The sequence below is a fragment of the Lolium perenne genome, chromosome 4, assembly GCF_019359855.2.
Source record: "Lolium perenne isolate Kyuss_39 chromosome 4, Kyuss_2.0, whole genome shotgun sequence".
NCBI classification, from domain to species: Eukaryota; Viridiplantae; Streptophyta; class Magnoliopsida; order Poales; family Poaceae; genus Lolium; species Lolium perenne.
The window spans coordinates 255,329,417-255,344,938 of NC_067247.2; the positions used below are offsets into that span (position 1 = coordinate 255,329,417).

A 15,522-nucleotide genomic window follows, 5' to 3' on the forward strand; every position below is an offset into this window, starting at 1 on the left:
AATTTATGAGTGCTTGGTTTATTTATTTTCTTCATGCACTCATATCTCGTAATTGTTGGACTAAAGTTGTTCTTGATAAGCATACTCTCTTTATCTTAGTTGTGCTCTAAAAGATATATAGGGAGTGAGGATTCCATGTTTGTGCATATTGTATTCAAATGCAAACATTATAAATTATGCACGAACCTTGGGGAGCTTTCTTATTTTTAGAAGCACTATATCTCTCTTATCATGATATCTTTGTTTGTCCAATTGGATCTTTGATTGCTTGCTTTATTTGTTGAAGCTCACTTCACCATGTTATATTTATGCAATCTTTAATCCTCAATATAGTTTGATTTCCTTCAAGTATTCATCATTGGATATGTGCACTTGATTCCACTCAAATTATGAGAAGTGCACACTTTGGGGAGGAACTCACATTATATTGGCCTTCTAAATTTTTCACCCATTTTGACAATCGATGCCAATGGGGGAGAAGTTTAGAGGGTTTAAGGGAATGGTTTTATACTTAAGTTTGGTTTGTGCTTAAGTGTTTTGCCTCTCATGCATTCCATATTTATATGTCTTGCATGGTTGTATATATATAGTGGAAACTATCCCAAAGGTTAATCTTGACAATGTATGCAATGAATTCATGTTCATCACACGTGCATACATTGTGGGGGAGTTTTCTCTATATATATTGGTTCTACTCACATCCATTGCATTTGTTGTAGTTGTGTGAGTAGAGCCGGTTTTGATATGGGCTAGTAGCTTTGTGTTACTTGACCATATCAAATACAACCTCTTGTATACAACTTATTCTCGGATAAGTTGCGTACTTGTCACTAATATTCATTATATAAACCCTCTTATTGTGGTTGTCATCAATTACCAAAATGGGGGAGATTGTAAGGGTACATTGCCCCTATGTGTGGTTTTGGTAATTAATGACAACCCCTATGGACTAATGTTTTCATTGAGTTTATATGAAGGAATATTCCATAGGTACTACTTGCTCTCCATGTGTTGGATTCAAGTATGGATGCCATGAAGATAAAGGTATATCTTGTGTATTGGCATCAAGATCATCGGTATGAAGATATATATATGTGAGATGATCAATAAGAAGAAATGAAGATGAAGTTCTTATGTGGAACTCAATATTAGCCATGCTCTATCTTATGTGAGTATGTGAAGATACAAGGTTGTGTTCGGCAAGTTCAAGATGAGCGTCTCAAGTGAATCACATACTTGAAGCTTGCCGTCCATTTGATGATAATGGACTTGTGAAGATGTGCATCAATGGAGCTTTCCCATCATAGTGTATGGGGGAGCATTTGTGAGTCTTCACGAAGCAACATTGGTCAAGAGAGGCATTCCGGCTTGAGTGAAGCTTGAAGAGTTATCATCAAGATCAAGCGGGATGCGCAAGGCAAAGGTATGGCCTTGCTAGGTTTTCCTTTTACCGGTCTCAAGGTGGATGTTGGGAGACCGGATTATAGGATAGATAGCCGCACTATTAAGAGGGGCTTTCGGTTGGGTAACTTGATCACATCGTCTTAGGGAGCTCAACCCTTTGCATACTTTGCATATCCTTATTGCTTCTTGGTGTTTCTCTATGTGAGGTTCTTGAGCTTGTTGCTAGCTTTACAACAAGCCCAAGTTCATCGAAAACGGAGTTCGCATGCATCTTCTATTGCGTTTTCGAGGTTGGGTGATTTTACCAGTTATTCATGATATAAGGTTCTACCCTTTTATATTCATGATAAAATCCCCTCCTACAATTTCTTGAGTTTGCACTTTCTATTGGATGGCATTTGTTATTATCTTTCCAACGGAATTTGTTTCATGTCAATCGGAGTTCGGGAGCAATAGTTATTAAAGAAAAGGAAAAAGAAAAAGAAAAAAAAAAAAGAGGGAAGGCAGCCGGTTGCCGCCCGGCTCGCCGGAGCCGCACGCCGGCCCACCCGGTCGACCGGGTGGTCACTGGCCCATGCGCCGGGCAGCCCAGCTCCACCTCCGGTCCAACCGGACCTAACCGGGCCGCCTCTCTGTCCGGCCCAGGCGCCGGCCTGCTACCGGGCCACCCGGCAGCTTCCCCAGCCAGCCGGGCTCGGCGCCGGCCGGGCCTTAGGCGCCCCGCACGGCCCACCTCCCCGCGCGCCCTTGCTCCTCGCCGCCCATGCGCGCGCTCTGCCCCGCCCGATCGGTGGGCCGGTCCGACCGGACAGGCCACCGGCCTCTCCGGCCCAGGCTCCGGTCGGCCGGCCTGGGCACTTTTTTAACTCGTTTTTGAGCCGATTTTCACCTGGTTTTTTCCCCAACGGTTATTTTTCTCCCTAGACTATAAATAGCCATTCTTCCACCTTGAGCAACTAGTTCTTCCCATTCTCTCACCTCCATTGTTGCTATTTGAAGAACTTGCTCTCCCCCTTGATTCCTTCAATCATTCTTGCTCATATTTGAGGATTTGAGAGAGGAGATCTAGATCTACACTTCCACCAAACCATTTCTTCTCTAAGTGAGGGAATATCTTGGGATCTAGATCTTGGAGTCTTTGGTTGACTTTCCCCCTTGTTCTTCCTCTCCAATCTCATCGTAGCATTCGTTGCTTTGGTGGGATTTGAGTGTGAAGGACTTGAACACCTCTGGTGTTCTTGCTTTGCATCATTGCATAGTGTTGAGCTCTCCACCACGATTTGTTCGAGTGAGAGACCGTGAGCTTGTTACTCTTGGAGGGTGACCTCCTAGTTGGCTTGGTTGGTGTCCCGGTGATCTCTTCGTGGAAGATTGTGAAGGGGCCCGGGCTTCTCCTTCGTGGAGCTTGTGAAGTGGTTGTGGAGCTTGCCATCTCCGGAGCGGAGGAAAAGCTAACCATAAGGAAAGGGCCATTATCCTTCGTGGGTGTGGTTCGGAGAATAGGGTGAGCCTTCGTGGCGCGGGGAATCCTTCGTGGGACCTCCACTCCTCCAAACGTGACGTACCTTGTTGCAAAGCAAGGGAACACGGGAATACATCCTCGTCTCCGCGTGCCTCGGTTATTTCTATACCCGAGCTCTCTTTCCTTGTGATAGCCATCGTGCTTGAAGTACATATATCTTGCTATCACTTGTGCTACATATATCTTGTGCCTATCTTGCTTAGCTCTAGTTACTATTGTTACACTTAGTTGAGCTTAGCATATTTAGGGTTTGTGCTTGTAAACTAAACGATAGTTTAATTCCGCATTCTTACAAGACAAATCCGCAAGAGTTTGTAAATGCCTATTCACCCCCCCCCCCCCCCCCCTCTAGGCGACATCTCGATCTTTCACATGCTCCTAGGCACTTTGTGAGAGTGAAAAGTGGGTCATGCATTGATAAAGTAGTACAAGTTTATAGCCCACTATTGTACATGTTAGCTCTAAGCGGACTATAGATGATATGACACTTGGCTTATAGCCATCAGTTGGCTCTACTATTAAACTTGCTCTAATAGTATAAGCTTTAATTGCAACCTAGAGCATCTAATCCTCATCCCCATTTAATACCATTTCTTAATAGATGAACCCTTCACGGATTCACGGGGAAGGGGGCCCTATGGCCATCCCTAGGATTATTCGACTCGGTCAAATTCTGTAGTGCAGCTGACCCTTCACGGATTCACGGGGAAGGGGGCCCTATGGCCATCCCTAGGATTATTCGACTCGGTCAAATTCTGTGGTGCAGCTGTGGAATTCCAAACACGAAAGAATAGAGACGACGTCGTTGGTGGAACGGGAGGAGAAGCTAGCGTTGGTAGATGCCATGATGGCTGCGGATGAGTCCACAGGTCGGGGCATGGCCGTGCAAGCAAGCAAGCGGCAGACCGCGATCGCATTGGTCGTTTCGTCCATTCCGTAGCACGTAACATACGTTGGTACGTGGGCAGGTTCAGAGCTCGGTCCAGTCATGTGCCGCGCCTCTCTTATCCGCTCCGCGCGCACACGGAAAGTGCCACGACGCTACATCGCCACTGCGGCGGCAGGTGGTTATCGAATGAAGAAGCAATCCCGTAAGTGGACTGGATCAAGAATTCAAGATCGATCCTCCTTGGCATGGCCCCTGAGATGCGGACACGCGCACGCGTGCTGTCCCAACAGAGAATTGATTTGGATTGCAACCTGATTAGAGAATGCGTATATTTTGGCCGATTGGTGGTGCAGAGCCTACAACGGAAAACGAACGATCATACGATTCAACATGCAAAAATGCAAGCATGTGGTTCCACACAAAAGAAAAGTGGAGAATCGTGAGGAGGGATCGATAGAGGGACCGGGCGATGGAGAAGCGTCTCACGATTTTTATACCCGCTGTCCGGGACCGGGACGTACTACTACTGCGTGCCATGGATGATAGCGAGGCATGATTAATTGCCAAGCTTCAAGGAGATAGCGCAGCCAAGGAAATTCCATTTTACTCTGGCAGGATAGATGATCTGGTCTCTCTCTGAAAGATACTTGGCCACATTTTTATTTCTTTTGCAAGGAGGAAGGGATTTCCATCAAGCAAGCTTTACTGCAGTTTCTAAGGAAGAATTTCTTTCTGGATAGTTACACATACATCATGTGTGATCATGATGAGCAGGAGTCTACAAATCATCTATTTTTCAACTGTCCATTTGCTAAGATGTGTTGGCAATACCTCTGTCCCTCTTGGATACCTCCTCACCAGCATGACATTCAAAGTATCATTGCTAGGTGCCTTTCTTCATGGAATTGATCATTTTGACTATATGAGCTTTTCGATGATCAGGGATGATTTTATTTTCAAGGGCAGTACCCCCAATCTTTACAGATGCAGGAAAAAAAATCAAGGAGGAGCTGGCTCTTCTTGTTCATAGAGCTTCTAGAAAGTCTTATGCATGGCTCAAAACTTGAGTTGAGAGGTTTAGATAATTTGGTATCTCTGTTTTGTTTTTCTCTCTTCTTTAGGCTTGTGGCCCGTTAGATAGTCTTTTTGTTGCTATTCTCTAGCAACAACCCTTTTGTATTACATAACTTTTGTATTACATAACTTTTTAGATAGACTCGGGAGGGTTTTTTTTAAGCCTCTGGTCTGTCTCGGGAGGGCCTGCTGATTCAGCCGTTTCTATCGAGCTTGGCACGTTCTCGAGAAAAACTGCACCGCCGCGTGCAACGGTTGCACGAATGATAAAGCGCGGAGACACCGCATTTACTCATGTGATCGCGACTCCAATCTAGTCAACATAGTTTGCCGAATTTAGGTTAGGGTCTTCTGATTTGTGTTATATTCATGTTTTTTACTAGTAATTCGTGCGGCAGTAGGTGTAGCCGTCGTCGTGCTTGATGTAGATACCGTGCAATGGCAGCACAGTGATGAACGCGTGAACGTGCCATGGCCTGGTCATCACCGCCTTTGTCATTGGAATACATTGACAAGCATGTCATTGTGACCATCATGATTACAATGCAAGCCCACCGATCACAATGCACATTGTGTTAAAATATTAGGCAATTTTCGTGTGAGTTTAATTACCGAAAACAGCATTACAGATGCACAAGCATACTTAACCACGTACATCAGACTAAACACATGCAACAGATCTGAACATGGAACAAGTAGAAGTGCAAGGTAGAAGAGAAAAAAACACGTACATCGCGACCGGGAAGGTCGCACCAGCAACCCCACCATGGAAACCGGTTATGTCGCTCATGGTGTAGTCGGATTTGTCGGAGGAAGCAGTCGAACCGGCGAAAAAGAGCACGAACAACAGCAAGCAGTCGCGCCGAGACTCTCCCCAAAACCTTATTGCCCGCCTCCCGGTGCAGGATCTCGACGGACGGGGTTCCAGGGGCCTGCTCTCCCGGACAGCTGTGCATGCAGTCGCTGGGATGGGGAAGACTAGAGAGTAGCGCAGCAAAAGGAACTTTTCCGTGAGAGAGGCAGACTAGAGAGTTCTGAGCGTGAGCCTCCAGATCTGTCATGTCTCCTGGTATAGCCTGGGAGGAGAGCCGACCCGGCCGCGATTTATGCTTCCTTGAATGTGTCTCGAACTGGAGTCACGGGGCGGGGCGGAGGAGGAGGAGTGCGTGAGGGCTCATTCTATTCTCACTCACTTGGAAGGACTAGAAGAGCAGTCATTATATACCACTCCAACTCCCTCCCAACTAGCAATGTGTGACTAAACATTGTATCCCAAGGTTATCCTAAGCTGCCAATGTGATGTGCCTTAAGATTTCAGAAATTGTAGGCTATATGGGATGTCTTACTGAACTGCAGGCCATCTACATTCAACACATTAACAATTACCATTACCATGTCCATTTGCACTAAGTAGAGCTAGGAGTACTTAAGGAACTACTCGGATGGTCAGATGGACCGTGGCCGGAGCTCGCAGATATGACCCCCATGTGAATGGCCATCCGGCGAAGACGCCCACCCTGTTGGGCAAAGTGGTGCGAGAACATGGTGCAGCTGAAATGAAAAGGTGACAAACAGTGCACATGGTTGTCTCTAGTAGTTTACAGTGTGAAAATATCCCTCCCGGGTCGCCACGCATGGGCGGCTCCGGAGGCGACAACACCAAACCCTAGAGCGCCGCCGGGATCTCCTCCTCCGGCCGCTGCCGCCGCCAGGGCCGGCGGTGGCGGCCACGCCTGGCCATCGAAGATGGCGGGCGCGGCGGGCGCGCCCAGCGGGTCCCCTTCGTGCGGCGGCGGGACGCCATGGGAGGCGCGGCGGGCAAGTGCGGTCGGCTGGGCGGGGGCTACGCAGGCTCTGCGGCGCGCGACGGAGGTCCGGGGAGGGTGGTGCGGCGCCATGGCGGAGGCCGGCGAGGTCTGCAGCGGAGCGGAGCAGGGGCGACGTCGGGAGGCGTTGGGCGTGGCTGGTGCGAGAGGTGGCGGCACGGAGAAGCTCGGCCGGGGAGAGCCTCGGCGAGCAGAGGTCCACCGCCTCGAGTCCGGCGAGGTCTGCGTCGCCCGGCGGCGGAGAGAGGAGGATGGAGTGCGGGCCAGATCTGGGCTTCATGGGCCCGATCTGGGCCTGCTGGGCCGGGGCGACCTGGACGTGGGTGGGCGCCTGGAGTTGGCGAGGTTCACCGCGGGCAGCGTTGCTCCGGCTGGAGGGGAGCATGGAGGCTGCGGTGCCTGGTCGGTCTGGAGGTGGAGATGGAGGTTGACCGGATCTTCGGCGTTGCGGGGTGTGTCGGAGTGGCTTGTAGTTTTTTGCGGCTTCATCGTTGAGGCGCTGTGGGGCAGCGCTGAGAGGCTCAAAGGCGCTCTGCCCATGCTCTGGGGCTTCGGAGATGGTCGACGACTCGGACGAAAGTCTTGCTCGGCTTGGGTTGGGCAGGTGGTGACGTCGCCCGTGGGCGTCGTTCCCCTCCTTGGAGGCGTCGCCGTGGAGTGTCAGCATCTCCATACCCTTGGAGTTTGGGTTTCTTTGGGCGAAAGCCTCGATCCGGTGCGGATCGGCACGATGGCGGCGTCATCGACGTCGTGACTCCGTTGAGAGCTTCGTGCGTGAAGACACGATGCAGTGGTTCCTTGCAACTCTAATCCGGTGGCGCAGCGGTCCGCGGCAGTTTTCCAGGGCGCTATGCACGCCTTTGCTGGCATTTCTTGAGGTCATCTTCTTGGGTCCGACCAAGTCCCGCCATTGATCTCCTTCGGATGGTGCGTTGATGAGGAAGGTCTTTCCGGAGTTGTTCTTCTACGGAGGTGCCTGGCGTCGGTCGAGACGTGGCTTGATTCTTTGCTTAGGGAGTAAATTACAAGGAACTACCACAATTAAGGCGAAGTGGACAGGTCAGTACCATTTTTGGTAATTTTTTTATGTCAGTACCATTTCTGGGGCACGCAGCAACAAATAGCGCTAATTCTATGCTGACAGCGTTCTAATCTCTGGAGCCACACTGCCAGGATGACGTGGACTAACGGCTTCCACCCCGCCGTTTAGATCAACTTAGGCAAATATCCTCTCTGGTGGAGTTGACCCGAATTGGCCAGGAAACGTGCGGCCGGGCTGTAGCGATAGAAGTAGTCTGCGATGCGCGCGGAAGGGTTGCCGGAGAGCTCCTGAGCTAGCGCTCGAGCCTGACGAGCGCGGCCGCGACCAGCGTGTCGTCGTCCGCGTCCCCAACGATGGAGAGCACGCACATGCGGCACGCGCGACCCCAGCTCCTCCGGCGTCGCCACATGCCCGCAGCTCCCGGCCGGCACGCATCCGCTGCAGCTCCCGCACGCATCGTGCGCCGTCACCTCGCCTTCGCACGTAAGGCGGTGCAAGGGTGGTTGTGATGGTCTGATGATGGACCGCGCTAGGATGAAGACGATTAGCACTGACCTGGTGCTGGGCAGCCCAATGGTCACCGCCTTGGCCCGCCCCGGCATGGCCTCGCGGCTCGCGAAGCTCAGCGCTGTCGACGTGGAGTACATGGCAGCGCGCATGGCGGAACAGGGGCACCAGCGCCGGCAAGCACGCGACTCCCTAGTCCGCAACTTCCTATGCGCGCGCTGTCAAAGAGGTGAGGCCGGCGTTCCGGCGCAGCGGCAAGCCTGCGATGCCATGGTCCGCGACCTCCTCTACGGGCAAGACGCGTCGTCAGCAAGGCGGCAAGCACGCGATGCCTTGGTTTGCGACCTCCTATGCGGGCGCCGTCACAGAGGTGATTTATGCGGTTTCGATTCGGCGGCAAGTTCGCGACCTCCTGGCGGCAGGTTCCGGCGCCGGCGGGTTCCTCGCGGCGTTGCTGTTCGCGCGCATCATGGAGTTGCTGCTCGCAGCAGTATTGGACCGGCGGCAGCGCGGCATGGATTTGCTGCTTACAGATGGCGAGGGGTTCCCTTCATCCAAGCCACAGCAGGACCGGCGCGAGCGGAGCGCAGCAATGGAGGAGCTGCGATGCGCGCAGACGACGTGGATGCAGAGGGTAACGATGCGGGCGAGCGGCGCTCGGCCGGAGGCAGGAGGAGCTGTGCGGCAAGGCGAGCAGGGCGGGTCGCCGGAGGTTGGTGGAGGGAGGAAGTTCCCGGGAAGAGATAGAGAGAGGAATTAAAAGAACAAAGAATAAAAACAGTGGTACACCGTATGATTGGTGGGCCTCATCTCCATGTCAGCTCCTCCCCTAACAGAAGTGGACTGCGGGGACGGCCGTCAAGCCATGTCATCTCTGACAGTGGGGCCATAGAGGTTAAAACGCTGTCTACTAAGATTTTGTTCGATTTGTTGTTGCCTGCCCCAGAAATGGTACTGACATGAAAAAATTACCAAAAATGGTACTGACCTGTCCACTTCGCCTCAATTGTGGTAGTTCTTTGTAATTTACTCTTGCTTAGGACAGGTGCTTTATGCTGTGGTTGTTTAGTCTGTAGCCGGTGTTGTGTGGGGTTACCCTCGTTGCTTGTAGCGAGTGGTGGCGTTCTTGTATTCAAACATCTGCCTTCTATAAAGATATGGTACGCCTTTGGTGTACTCTCGAAAAAGAAAAGGTGACACGCCTTCTTCAAAGGTTGGATCTACTTCAACCGGAAAGCCAGCATGCTCGTCGACAGCACGCTTGTTCAACTTAAACTCTTCGTGGGCTTCTCACCTTTAGATGATGAGGGGAAAAAAATGATAATCCAATTGCCTGGTGCCCAACAGAGATCTGTGTTAATCCAGCGCAGCACGTATGGCAACTTGGCAAGTTTGGTACCCCAAGGAGTCTTTTTTAGTGTAACTTCGTAACCATTTGGACATTCATGTACCAAACACGTATGACAAGTTATGCTTGCAAGCAAGCACGTCCTAGCATTGATGCAGGCAAGCATGTCCTAACTATAATTTGCTCTTCTGGCTCTGTTGCCCACAGTATATTCTAACACAGTGGCTCACTGGCTGCTGCCCTCCCTCCATAGTCCGGCGACCGCTACCCACTTCCACAAGGATTGTCCCTTCGTCAAGAGGCGTAGCCCAGGACCAGGAAATTACACATTGATTGAGGACAGGCGGGATGTCATGCTCTACCCGGCCTATGTTTACAGGCGCTGGAAGGTGCCTGCTAGCGCAGCAGGATAATTCGCATTGTTCGTAACTGTTGATCAAAAGGCAGCAAGTATCATTGCAGAAATAGATCGCACACCATTTGCAGATACATAAACCAGTAACGCATTTCATAAGAAATGCAGAACGCTTTCAATCCCAACTTAAGAAGGTGGCATAGCATATATATAGGTAACGGTTTCAGGCGATGCAAACTTTACAAGAGTTCAGCCCAATTAACAGGAGCAAGATGCACATGTCGGCTACAGTTACATGCAAATGTTTTTGCAGGAGCTAATCCATATTGCACACCCGCTTTCCATAGTTTCCGATCAGGGAAATTCTTGAAAAAAAGGATTCTATGGCCATAATCATTATTGTGTTTTTTTGTTTCCGTTGTTTGAGATCTTGGATGGAAGTTGGAAGCCCATCCAAATAACTTTAGAAAGAAGGATTCAGGAGGCAGGAGTGAACTTGATCGAAACACTGTTCACGCAGTGGCGCTCATCGGTTGGCGTCTTGAAGCCTTCTCCCTTGAACACATGGCCCAAATGCCCGCCACAAGCAGTGCAGGTGATCTCTACCCTCCTACCATCAGGGTCAGCCTGTACACAAGGGAAAGTGATATTCAATATGTCATCCAAAGAAAATCATATATGTGGCGAGTGAAGAATGGCTCTGGAGTGTTGAAGCATACCGTCCGAGTTATGGCTCCAGGAAGTCCTTCAAAGAAGGCGGGCCAGCCACAGCCGGAGTCAAATTTAGTGGTGGACTTGTACAGGGGCGTCCCACAGCCAGCACAGTTGTAGTCCCCGCCACCGTAGAACTTGTTGTACTCTCCTGTTCCAGGCAACCTGGACAGCAATGTAAGATTAGTTTGAAGGCTTGCTCTAGGGCATACTGGCACCATTTTCAGAAATAATTTTACACATCAGGTGACAAACAAGGTTTCATGTTGAAACTTCAGAGCTTAGCTCCCTATAGGCTAACTTCTCAGTTTATACAAGTTTTGCAGCTTTTCTGGTTGTTTAGTCAAGGCCACCATGTGTTGTTTGTACACCACTAGGACGCAATGCTGAACCATTTAGCGAAATTATGACACAATACTAAATAGTTTGATCAGGCTCACAAATCAACCAAGTTGACTACTTGGGTATGGATTTTCACCAGTAATCCACATGGACTTTATTACTTCCCTGATCTCTTATACAGGTGGTAAAGCAACTTGAGCTTTCAAACTGATGCAAATCTGAATGTTGAACATATAAAGGTGGCACTGCTAGGTACACAGGTCAAATTTGTCATAATTTCAACGGCAAGAATAATTCCAATTAACACTGGAAGATTGATGTGATCCTTGATTCACGACAGGGATTTATTGTGCAGAACATGCCCAAATGGAATGGCAGAATGGATGTGGTTTAGTAGGAAGGAGCTACCAAAGATTGGATGACGAACTTTATATGGGAGGCTTAATTCTTTGTTGCTTCAACGAAAATGAATACATTCATGCATCATATCCTATTCATGTTCTGAAAAAGATTGCTGATATCTGATGGAACTTATCTCCCATATAAGGAATGTCATCTCTAGTACATGGAGTGTCATGAAATACATCTATCTATAACTAAACCAATGGAACAAATAAAATTATTTTCCTTATTTCTACACACCAGCAAATAATGCTCCAGTATGACTGACATGAACATTGTGCGTGCTACAGTGCTACTAAGGTGCTTGAAACTTGGTAGTACTTGGTAGCACATTAAGGTACACATACACACACATGGAATCGAGAATTACAAGTGTAAATCAAACCCGCGCTGAGAGGAACGCTAAAAGCAGTTTTAACGATTTTAGCACATATATACGTAATGCAGGAACTTCACATAAATCAGTTTGTTCTCCAAAGGAACAATTAAAAAATGTAGCGTACCAACTGGAGTGTTAACTTCCTACCCATTTAAAGTTCCATGAAAAAGCAGTCACCTATTTTGGTCTTACATGCTTGGCATGGTATATAACCGATTAGTGAAGACTGTATCCCACCTAAAGAAAAGGGAAGCAAAAAACCTATGGCCTAACTCTAGCTCCACAACAGACATTGTAGGGACATAACATAACAATTTGCGTTCTTGAGTGACCATATAGTCTATTTCAGTGTTCACTTCTAATTTTAATTCATTAATTCCATGCAACGATTTGTCAGTGACCATATGTTTTTTAACGATCATACATGAAGATTTTTTTTTGGACATGTCACTGAAAAAATTGATGCAAATCGTGAATGGAATAAATAATATTACCTCTGTCCATAAAATGATGTCACAAGTTTTTTTCTAAATTTATCTAGACACCATTTAGTGTATAGATACATTCGAATTTAGACAAATCTCCCACATCCTTTTATGGACGGAGGGGGTACAAAATACCTTATTATTAGTAGCTAACCTAGACAGGTTGGCTTACAGTATTAAAACTCAACTTGTTGGAGTAGTGCTAAATGAGGATCCAATAATAATTCAATTAGGATTGGCATGATGTCAAGTTAAAAAAATGTAAATTTAGATGCATATCCTGGATAGGAGGATTAGCAAGTTGGCTTAACACGCTTTTCCTACTCTAAATTGCATATCCATTCTTATCAGAAGTCAACCTAGACAGCTCAGCTTACAATAAGTAAGCATAACTTTTTTTTTTAGAAAATGAGGACCCAATCGCTTAATTAGGATTGACATGATCAACCACGATGAACAGATGAACGGGCACTCGCACGCAAAGTCAACATCGAAGCAGAATCGATCGTCGGTGACTCCAGGACGGGTTCAGAACACCACGAATCCTTCTGCCCCCAAATGTCGATGGCCATGGCCGCAGAGCCTCAGTCACCTCACCGCACACCACGCAAGAATCGCACGAGCATCTCCAGCACTCCAAGAAAAAGAAAGGGGGTTACTTTGAACATTACGCGCAGCAAGCACGGATTAACTCACAACGCGACTCCTGTCCGTAAACACGGATTACAATCGTTATAGTTGATCACAAACACACATAACGGATAAGAGAAACAGAGATTCGAACAATTCGTAATAGGACGGAGCGAGAGGTGGTGGTAGTTTACTGACTCGGTGCCCTTCTGGCGGAGGACGCGGAACTGCTCGGGGGAGAGGACGGCGCGCCACTCCTCCTCGCTCCTCGGCTTGTTGTCGCCCGACGCCATCGATCGCGCGCGCGGCGGCGCCGGCCAACGCAGGAAAGAAGAAGCAGGCGGGGCCGGGGCAAGATCAAGAGCAGAGGAGAGGATAGGACAGAGTTGTTAGAGTCCTACTACTACTCTGCTCCAGTTGTTGTTCGGTGGTGGCGACTGGCCACGTTTTCAAGCCTACGGAGCCGCTGGATGCGGGAAGCACGACGTCAATTTGGCACTCCATTCAACGGGTTTCTTTGCGTCATAAATTTACCAGGATTCGGTGCAAGTGCGTTGAACTTGGACGAGTTCTTGGCTCACAATATGAATTGTCCTGCAATCGCGTTCGCCTTCTTTGAGTATTGGAGTACTTTCTTCTTTCTTTCTATCTTAAAAACCCTACGGAGTTTGTAACAAACAATACACCAATGACCAAAAAATACACCCATTTTTCAAAAAAAATTAAACATTTCAAAATACATTTAGCATGCATTTTTCATAAATAGGTGCATTTGGACATACTCCGTGTCCATCTCTTTCGAAAATGCATTTTGGCTCATAGGTGCACCTACCTCTCAAAAAACATGTTTCAAAATGCTAAAAAAATGTTGATAAAAATTATAGGTATACATCCAGATATTCTATGTCGACACATAAAGTCTCGCAACAAAATGATATTTTCTGTGACTTGCGTTGAAAAGATAATTTCCAGTGCTCCAAAATAGCTTCACGCTAGATTTGTTTTTGTCTTTGTACGCAGCCCATAAAAATGTTCCTTTTCTTACAATTTTTTGTGTGTGCGGACGTAGCATATCTGGATGTACATCTGGGGATATTTTTTTTCCAGATTTTTTGAAGGTTTTGAAATACATTTAGCATGAATTTTTCATAATAGGTGCATTTGAACCTATGAGCCAAAACACCATGTCCTCTCTGTCCGCTAAAGCTATGCATTTTAGCACTAAACATAAACTTTCGCTAATAACTCTTGCACGAAAATGCTAAATATGGCTAAAACTAATGCTATTTTTGCCGCTAGGCCAAATATTTCCATATTTAAATTGAAAGTTAGATCTAATTATGTAAAATGCATTTATGCATTACTTTTATTGCTACGGTTATCATGGTTGTTCAATAGAAGTTTGTATCATTGAATTTTTCATCATATTTTTAGATGATATGAATATATAATGGCTGATTTTTTAGCAGTTTTTTTTTTTTGGAAAATCTCTAAATGGATTAGATCCGCTATATCTTCGGTGTAGCTTTCTTAGTGCTTAGAAATGCCACCACGAAAACTCATAGCCTGCCATTTTATACTTTGTCGATTAAGACATAACTCATGATGGCAGTAATTTTTAAAGTTCAGTTGAATTCCACTTTGAGAAATTGAAAGAAAAAAATCAAACATGCTAGAATTTATGGGCTTATAAAACAACGTACTTCTGAAATCTTGAAGGCTCGTTTATGAGCGGAGCTGAGTTCAGGCCATGTAGAGTTTGTATTTTATTTTTGCTAGGCAGGCACCAATAGGAAGCACGTCCTAGCATTGATGCAGGTGTTGGAGATATGCCCAAGAGGCAATAATAAAATGGTTATTATAATATATCTTTGTGTTTATGATAATGTTTACATACCATGCTATAATTGTATTAACCGAAACATTGATACATGTGTGATATGTAAACAACAAAGAGTCCCTATTATGCCTCTTAACTAGCTTGTTGATTAATGGATGATTAGTTTCATAATCATGAACATTGGATGTTATTAATAACAAGGTTATATCATTGTATAAATGATGTAATGGACACACCCAATTAAGCGTAGCATAAGATCACGTCATTAAGTTATTTGCTATAAGCTTTCGATACATAGTTACCTAGTCCTTATGACCATGAGATCATGTAAATCACTTATACCAGAAAGATACTTTGATTACATCAAACACCACTGCGTAAATGAGTGGTTATAAAGGTGGGATTAAGTATCCGGAAAGTATGAGTTGAGGCATATGGATCAACAGTGGGATTTGTCCATCCCGATGACGGATACATATACTCTGGGCCCTCTCGGTGGAATGTCGTCTAATGTCTTGCAAGCATATGAATAAGTTCATAAGAGACCACATACCACGGTACGAGTAAAGAGTACTTGTCAGGAGACGAGGTTGAACAAGGTATAGAGTGATACCGATGATCAAACCTCGGACAAGTAAAATATCACGTGACAAAGGGAATTGGTATCGTATGTGAATGGTTCATTCGATCACTAAAGTCATCGTTGAATATGTGGGAGCCATTATGGATCTCCAGATCCCGCTATTGGTTATTGGTCGGAGAGAGT

At 47.0% G+C, this 15,522-nt stretch overlaps 1 protein-coding gene across 1 annotated transcript; it reads right to left on the reverse strand.

The window, feature by feature from the left end:
• Positions 1 to 10,153: 10,153 nt before the first annotated feature.
• Positions 10,154 to 13,372, reverse strand: LOC127332204 (peptide methionine sulfoxide reductase B5). Its single transcript, XM_051358477.2, has 3 exons — positions 13,115 to 13,372; positions 10,687 to 10,843; positions 10,154 to 10,594 (listed from the first exon to the last, which is right to left on the reverse strand). The coding sequence occupies exons 1-3, from the start codon at positions 13,207 to 13,209 to the stop codon at positions 10,445 to 10,447; spliced, it is 402 nt and encodes a 133-aa protein (XP_051214437.1). The 5' UTR covers positions 13,210 to 13,372; the 3' UTR covers positions 10,154 to 10,444.
• Between the last annotated feature and the right edge of the window lie 2,150 nt (positions 13,373 to 15,522).